We start from the raw sequence: 8968 nt of genomic DNA on the forward strand, positions 1-8968 counted from the left end.
ATTACACTAAAATGGACGAATTGGAGGAACACTATGGAATGATTATGTAATAAGAACATAACTAACAAAATTTAAGGCCTATGGAACGACTGTAAAACCCACAATGCTATATGGAGTGAATGTGGGGCATATTTGCGGTAGAAATACAGATACAACAACACATCCGGTGTAATTCCACAAATGAGGTCTAGGTAGGGTAGAGTTTACGTAGACCTTACCCCTATCTTGGGAGGTGGAGAGGTTGTTTCTGATAGATTCTCGCTCAAGGAAAAGCATATCAAAATAGATTAAAAAAAGAAATAACGTGCGCGAAAGCTGGTCTGGACACCACAGTTATCGAAAAACACAGAAATAAAGAAATCATGGCAAAATACTATAGAAAGCATGACAAAGCATCCGGAAAAATAGTGCAATACTCAATGTACAAGAGATAGAAGATAGTAACAGAAACTGAAGAGCAAGAAGCAACAGGAGAAATACTACAACTCCCAGTATGGAAGGATAAGCAAGACAACGTTGTCCGACCTACTAACCTTCCACTAGTATGTGTCCTCCACAACCTCCCATCTAATGTCATGTCCTCAGTAAGTTGCAAGAGCGCAATGTCCAGTCTAATCACCTCTCCCCAATATTTCTGCAGCTACCTCTACCCATCCTAAAACCATCCATAGCCACCTCTCCTATCTCCGCACTAGGGCATCCATGCATCTCGTCTTCACATGCCCAAACTATCTCAGTATCGCTTCATGCATTTTGTCTTCCATCGAGGACACTCCTACCTTGTTCGGATATCTTCATTTCTCATCCTAACGCTCCTAGTATGTCACGCATCCACCGCAGCATCCTCATCTCCGCAATTTTATCTTCTAAACGTGAGAGATCTTAATTGTCCAACACTCTGCCCTATACAACATAATTGGTCTAACCACCACTATGTAGAACTTGTTTTTTAAGTTTTGATGGCACATTCTTATCACATAACACGAATATAAAGTCCTATAAGAACCAAACTAGAATACTCAGAGCGCAAGTAGCAAATAGAAAACGTATTTGAGTATTGCACCTCGTTTCGTGTTTTAAGACTTTGGATAGGTTGGTATTATGATTTGGGACTTGTTGGCATTTGAATTGGGCTCGAGAGGCTTGGGTGGGTTTTGGCACCATTGATACAAAGTTGGATGTTGTAGGAATCAGTGTAGCAATCCCTATTTTTGCCAGCGGAATTGTAGTACTTCTCAACTGCGGCCATCAATGTTGTAGTCACTTTCCAAATGATGTAGTACTTCTCTTAATCTCTAAGATGGGCTCGTTTGGTTGGGGAACAAGTTATCCCAGGATTGTTATCCTACCCTCAATAGCTAGTAATTATAATATTAGTTGTTTTATAAAAATATCATGTTACGATTTTTGGATAATGTATTATTTAATTCATTATCAAAATGATTATTTTGTGTCAAAATTACGGGTTATTTTAATTGTTTTTACTTTTTAGAACTTCTGGCTATAAATCATGTTTCATGTTTCTTTAAAAAGACCGAAATGTGTTTACCAAAAACTATGCCTAAACACATGTTGAAACTTCAATCAAAACTTCACCCAAATCTAGTTTCCCAAAAATATTTGAGAATATATGGCCAAACGCAAGCAAAGATGCCTATTCCATTCCTATTCCTCAAGCCCCCAGCGTACTAACTCTTAAACTCGCCAACATTTCTAACCTTAGCTCCCACTGATTTGATCTTCTGTACCACAAGTTATATTGATCTTTAGCTTCTTGAAAATCTTCAACAACTCAATAGACTTCCCCATTGAAGTCCCGATGTTCCAAGACCGCCTATCAGCTCCCTTGTCACCCTTGGACCCCGCCCTAGCCCCACCTAAGGACATGTTCTTACTCTACCATTACTCACAAGGCCACAATAATCTATAAACTGCTACAATGTTTAGTTTAATAAACTAACACTAGGACAACAAAGAGGCTCAAATAAATGAAGGAGCACCAACTGCGAATAAAGATCAACATGTGCAACTTATCTAGCAAAAAATCAATGGGTGAACAAAAGATACAAAGAAAGTCACTTTAAAAAATTTGTAACAATCTAATGTTTACTAAAACTAGCACTAAAACAGAATAAGTCTAAAATTCATGGCAGAAAACTAGAACTTAAGGTAAGAACCGAGAATAAAGACAAACAAGCAACCCTAATTGAAAAATAGCAAATTGACTAATTTCAACAGCATAACACTGTATTCCCACAAACTGGGGTCTAGGGAGGGTAAAATGTACGCCGTCCATACCACTACATCAGATGAAAATTGAATAATTTCAAAAAAGGAAATCTAAAGAAAGCAACGGAGGTTGCTTACACGCTACTACTTGTACATGATTTTTTTCTTTTGATAATGATGGCGCCTGGGAGAGCTTGTGCGCACTTCAACTAATTCAACAGAATACCCGCTACCTCCTACCAACAAAAAGTAGGGGTGTTCACGGGCCGGTTTAGGTCAATTATTGGTCAAAACCAAAACCAAACCAAGCAAAAAGATAGATGTCAGTTTGGTTCTTTTTAGTTTAGTTTGATTTTTTCAGTTTATAACTAGCTAATGATAAAAGTTGAAAGTTAAAAAAAAAAAACAAATCCACTCCAACATATGAGATTTCAACGGAGTGTTGTGCCTCAACCTAGAAAGTAAGTTAACTCTGTTGGAAAAGCTTCCCTTCTCACCTCAACCCTTCACTATTATAATTAGGCAAAGTCACAAACAATAGTTTAAATTAACATCACACCATATGAACACTTCCTATAAAATATTTAGAAACTACATATAAGAAAATGATATAATAAACCATCCCAAAGGTGAACAAATAAAGTTTCTTGCTTAGTAGGACCAAAAAGGAAGTTCAAAACAGGTGATTATCTATAGACTAATGGAACTTAGTTGTGGATTCCCATACACAACAAGATATTAGTTTAACAGCTAGTATCATTTGTCATTCAAAGAGTGAAAATCGTCCAAAATCTCATAAAATACTGCCACCTGGATGGAGACTTATGACTGAAAGCACCATGGATAAAGTGAAGTTCATGATTAAAATTTCAAATGTAACAAAATATTTACATTTTATTTATAAATAATATATAAATAATTATAATTGTTAGAATTAGAATAGTAATAGGAATAGTATATAGAACCCTAGTTCGGATTTTAATATATTGTCCTGCTTGAAAAAGGATTGGAATGTAGTGTCAATTATAGGGTCTCAGTGTAACAATGAAGATATAACAATTCAATAATATTCTTCTATTATATTTTTTCACAAGGTAGTAGAGCATCTATGATCTTGATAGAGAATCAAAGAGCTTCCACTGCCGGCGGGCGGCTATAACTCATATATGCCGCTCGTAAGCCTAATTATCATGTAAGCTAAAGTTGGGCCACCATACTTCTTTCTAGTACTTTCTCGTATCTGATTTGCATAGCACCATGTATCTTTCCAGTGACTACTTTTTCATATTTAATTTGCATCGTACCCTGCATTTTTTCAAATATGTGATTTGCGTAGCACCGTGCATCTTGCCAGTGACTCCTCAGATTTGACGTGTAGTTTCGTGCGTCTTTTTGATGACTCCTCAGATTTGATTTACGTAGGGTCATGCCATCATTCCGACCCTACCTATATAATTTCTCTTTTTCAATAGAGTTGTACCATCATTCCGACCTTACTCATATAATTTTACGGTCTAAAGCAGTCTCCTCGGGCCTGGTTTAGAAAGTTCAACAATTTCTCTTTTCCAGTAGAGTTGCGTCATCATTCCGACCCTGCACATATAATTTTCCCAGATTTTGACCATTTTCCGACAGTCAAATCTAATAAACTGACGTGAGCATGTTTTGCCCAGTTTTTCAATGATCTTTTTGTTCAAGATCCACTCATCTCTTGATTTTGAGATGACCCAGATACTTTATACTAGTTTTCAACAATTTTCCAGTGACAAATCGACTTTCCAACGATGTTTATACTTTTACGACCACTTTTTCAGTTCGTTCCTCTTCAATTGTGATTGCCCAGACGACGTCCCAACAAGTCCTTACCAATTTTTTTGCAGATATCTTCACTAAGTCCTCACTGGTCCTCGTATTAATTACATCTATAACAAACTCAATACATATTGACATGTATGCACCAGCTTGAGAGAAAGTGTTAGAATTAGAGTAGGAATAGGAATAATATATAGAATCCTAGTTGGAAAAGGATTTGTGTAGTGTCCTACTTGGAAAAGGATTGGAATGTAGTGTATAAATAGGGTCTCAATGTAATAATGTAGATACAACAATTCAATAATATTCTTCTATTATATTTCTTAACTATAATATTATATATAGAATTTATCGGTTCGGTTTGGTTATTTTATTGGTTTTTAAGAGTAAAACCAAAACCAAACAACTAAGTTTGGTTGGCTGATTTGGTGTCCAAACACCTTGTTATTCTTGTCATATTTGTTGTCCTTGTTGTTTGTCGTTGAAGCCAAGACTAGGTCTCAAGTGTGCTCTCGGTTTCTCCTTCACTTGTGGACTGTTTTGGGATGTGTTTCGTGTGCTCCTTATTTTTCTTGTATCAACCCCTTGTCTCTTGCACTAGAGTTGAATAGAGGAAGACCAAGATAAGTAGCATGCACTACCTATCAAGGGTTGAGTTAAATAGTTCGCACTATCTATCAAGAGCTCAGTCTTGCACTATAGTTGAATAGAGGAAGACCAAGATAAGTAGCATGCACTACCTATCAAGGGTTGAGTTAAGTAGTTCGCACTATCTATCAAGAGCTCAGTGGCGATGGAGTGGTTCGGGTTGCTAGAAACCACAAGTTTATTAAAAATGTATGAACAGAGGGATATAATGTAGATGTTCGATGTTATCCAAATCCGGAAAAATCCCAATTGCAGGAATCTGGAAGCAAAAAGTTGACTGAAATCTGGAAAAAGAATGAACTATACAGTTTTGTCTACTGGAATCTGAAAAAAATCAGATCTGTCTATTGAAATTTGACAGCTCCAATTGGTGCGTGAGATGGCTGGTGGTGGCAGAGCTGACTGGGTTTTGCTCACGCTGGTGGCCCGAGTCTCGTGGTGGTGTTGGTTTGATCACAACACCTCCGAAAATGGAGATCTGTTCGGACAGCCAAGAAAACTAGTTGAAAAAAATAGGTTTGAAGCTGGCTTTAACCAAGCACTGATACCATGTGAATTGGAAGAGAAATAAGAGAAAATTCAACTTGATTATTCCCTTAAGCTATTGGGGTTTAAATAGCTAAGTTTACATGTCCTAAAAGGAAAGAAAATCAATACAAATAAATGTCAAATTAATACCTAATCAATACAAATCAATATCTAATTAATACCTAATTATAATAGGAGTAAATCAAGCTACCTACTATATTTACAAATGCTATAGAATATTCATAGGATTCTAACAAGAACCTCTAACTTTAGAAAACTCCAGATCTTACCTTACAAGACATTATTTAGTACTAAATTAAAATGGACCTAAGCAAAGCAAAATAGCTACAAAGGATTAATATAGCTAAAACCAATTGTATGGGATTGATATTAGTTGATTGATATGTTAATTAACTTTCCTTATCCAAGTACGCTATTGGACCACACAAGCCGCAAAATTTTCAAATAATAGATAAGTTTTTTTTCTTTTGCTAGGAGAGGCCGAGCTGAGGGGATTAAGAATAAAGATTTGTATGAGAAAAGGAGAAGTTTCTCAAAAATAAAATTCCTGGAAAAAGAAACAAAAGAATATCTAGCTTACTTCATAGTTCTCGGGTCGTCTTTCCACAAGTGAGCCCTTTGTGAGAATGAGTTGACGAGATACCGCATCACCATGTTCTCCGAGGCCCCCTTTTGGGCCAATAGACAAACTTACTCCTGGAGAATTCAGAGTCCCCCGAGCAGCAGAGCGCAATCTCGTTACTAACCAAGCTCCACAAGGAGTTTCATCTTCCCCAACAGCCTCTTTAGCTGAATTTGACATTAATGAAGTCAAACAAATAGAATGACATTCTGTGGGTGCAAGGATTTCATGAAAAGAAAGCAAGAGTAAATGTATAATTATTCTCTCAAGAGATACCTCTCCTATATATGTACTCAGATACAGCCAGAGCATGAGAACTGTCAACAGTTAATCCCACACCCACCATGGATGATGCAGTTTTAGTCTGATCAAAATATTTAGCAAATTAAACATCATAAAAGAATGACTAGAGCATGAAAATGACTCGTGGTTCAGAAAGTAAAGTTTCATTGGATGAGAATCATCATGATCCAGAGCCAAAAGTAAATGACTTGGAGAGCTATGCAAGGACATATTTATTACCAGATTTGATATGATGGCAGTATTTGTAGTTCCCGAAGCACCTTGGAAAGCTTTAGATTTTCTTCCATAGAGCGAGCAAAGAACAAAACCTCCGTGATCTGTATTTTTCTTACCATAAGGATCAGATAATAGGATAATTGCAGGAGAGCCCATATCTCTGAAGTCCAAGCACCAACGAAGTTCTCCAGTTTTTAGTTCAATAAGCTCAACTCCTATATACGTAATTTTCAACTTCTGCACCCCCGGAGAGGAAAGGGAAAATTATCAGTGTGTACTTTCTGTACAGGAGCAGGGGGTTGGAAGAAAAGAGGAGAAGGGAGAGAAATACAACCAGTAGTGTCTCTTTCTTTTCTTTTTTTTGGATCAAGTAAAAGTATTTAGTGTACACATACAAAGATAAGGAAACCAGTACAGTCTCTATCATACAAAGATTCCAGTATTAGTGTACACATTACTTAACTCGTCAAGTTGACACAGAGAGCAAATAGAAAATAGGAAAGCAGATCATCAAAATCAATACTGCCAAAGCATGAAGAGAATTAAGCAGCAATGCGCAAAATACCCTAATCCTCTTTGTAGGTTTATATATCAAGATTAGGCTATTAGAAGCAGAGAGCAGAGACCAGGACTCAAAATACTGTTGAAATGAAAGCACATAACCACCTGCCACTAATTCCTTGCAACATGGTGAAAGAGAAAACTAATAGCATATATTCTGCCACTAATGCCTCAAGCATGGATTTTTGGGAGATGAGCCAACTCTTGAAACATCAAAACAAAAAGAAAATTAATGATAATCTTTTACGATTCGTCAATGGACAAGCCTTTGCAATTATAGGAAATTCAATAAATAATTTCATCAAGTACAACTTCAAATCATTCCGTAATTCATTTAATGAACATTATAACATACAGCCAAGAACAGTAATAAGCAGGAGGCTTTGTGAAGTTGGACACAGAAAAGGGGGGAGGAAAGACCGAGAGCATGTAGTGTTGCCCCCTTAGCAATCACGTGGGTCATTTGGAAAGAAAGGAACAAGATGGCTTTTGAAGGATGGAACTTGATTTTGTAAAAATAAAGGGTAGTGTTTTGTCCCTATTTTATTTTTGGTGTACCTGCAAGGTCCCAATTTGTTTGGAGGATTGGACCTCTTTTGTTGAGAACAATATTTTGATTGTAGGTTCTCTTCTTTTGGTATATGCATACATGCCCCCCCCCCCCCAATGTTAATAAAATTACTAACCTTATGAAAAAGAAAAGATAAATGTCCCATTTGCTATCCCAGTTGGTGATACATTCTAGGAAGTTATTATGCATTTACTTGGGGTTTCAGGTGTCTGGTACCTGAATGTGCGACACATTCATATCTTCTAATAAGTAGGGGGACATTTGCGTCCTAAACAAATTTAACGCCACCCTCCATAACCGAGTAGCCACCTTACAATGCAAAAGAAGATGATCTACACTTTCACCAACACTTATACACATGAAGCACCAACGGACATGGGTAATTTTCTTCTTTCTCACATTCTCCACGGTTAATATCACACCCCTTGCCTCCAACCATACAAAGGAACAAATCTTCCTTGATGCTCTAGGGATCCAAATGGAGTCATATGGGAAGGTACCTTCCTCTCTCACTAGCAATCTCTTATAAAAAGAGCTAACAATGAAAAAGTTGTTACCACTCTCCTGTCGCCTCCATAAATCCAACAAGTTTTTTGGTGTGTCTAGCCATACAAAAGCTCCAACAAATTGTGAAATTCTTCCATGTCCCCACATGAAGGTTCCTTCTGAATCTGAAATCTCAATGAATAACTCCCTCATGAAACCAACAAATTTGTTGGACTGTCATGTCATCTCTCTCTGGTAAGAAACGCAATATAAACTAGGAAAGGTTCCTTCAACTTGATCTCCCTATACCACTTACGTGCACAGAAAATCATACTAGCATGCCCAACCTTAAAAGAGATATGTCCACAAAAATCTTCCCACCCCTACATGATACTCCTCCACAAACTACACCCAGACATAGTTACAATGTTTCTTGTCCTCATCCACCATGTCCATCCATTATACCATATTTATTCGCTGCCAACCCCCTCCCAAAAAGCATTTTCCTCCATCTCAATTCTCCAGATCCACTTCCCTAACGAAATTTTATTGTACATCTTGAGATCTTCCACTCCAAGCCCTCCTCATTCCTTTGGAGATGTGACAAACTCTTCAATTCACAAGATGAAACTTCCTAATGCCTTCCGTTGAGTCCCATAGGAAGTTACATTGAAGTCTTTCCAATCTTTCAGTCACTTTGCCAGGGGCCTGCAACAGTTATAACTACACTAGCATATGTTTTAAATGCTCCAGTAATAGGTGGATCTTGCAATAACCAAAAGAAATGAAAAAAGAGAAGGAAAAGAGACGCCTAGAGAAAATTTTCGAAGACTACAATCAATTATAAAAGTGGCAACGCCGTATAGGTTAACGAGCTTGATCTGTAAGCTTGAAGCAAGATATCTTCTTTATGCATGTAAGTAGATTGGTGCTTGCATCCTAGGATATTTTGGCTGTGCACCCACACACCC

General features: G+C 37.3%; 1 protein-coding gene across 4 annotated transcripts in view; it reads right to left on the bottom strand.

Moving 5' to 3' along the window:
* LOC107838821 (dnaJ homolog subfamily C GRV2) overlaps window positions 1-8968 on the bottom strand; it is a 56830-nt gene that overhangs the window by 42425 nt on the left and 5437 nt on the right. For all 4 annotated transcript variants that reach the window (XM_016682042.2, XM_047395324.1, XM_016682041.2 and 1 more), the window contains 3 exons: window positions 6383-6616; window positions 6137-6224; window positions 5819-6027 (listed from right to left, as the gene is read on the bottom strand). In XM_016682042.2, the coding sequence (XP_016537528.2) occupies window positions 5819-6027; window positions 6137-6224; window positions 6383-6616 (531 nt within the window). The remainder of the gene's footprint in view (window positions 1-5818; window positions 6028-6136; window positions 6225-6382; window positions 6617-8968) is intronic.

This window comes from Capsicum annuum, chromosome 8, assembly GCF_002878395.1.
Source record: "Capsicum annuum cultivar UCD-10X-F1 chromosome 8, UCD10Xv1.1, whole genome shotgun sequence".
Taxonomy (NCBI): domain Eukaryota; kingdom Viridiplantae; phylum Streptophyta; class Magnoliopsida; order Solanales; family Solanaceae; genus Capsicum; species Capsicum annuum.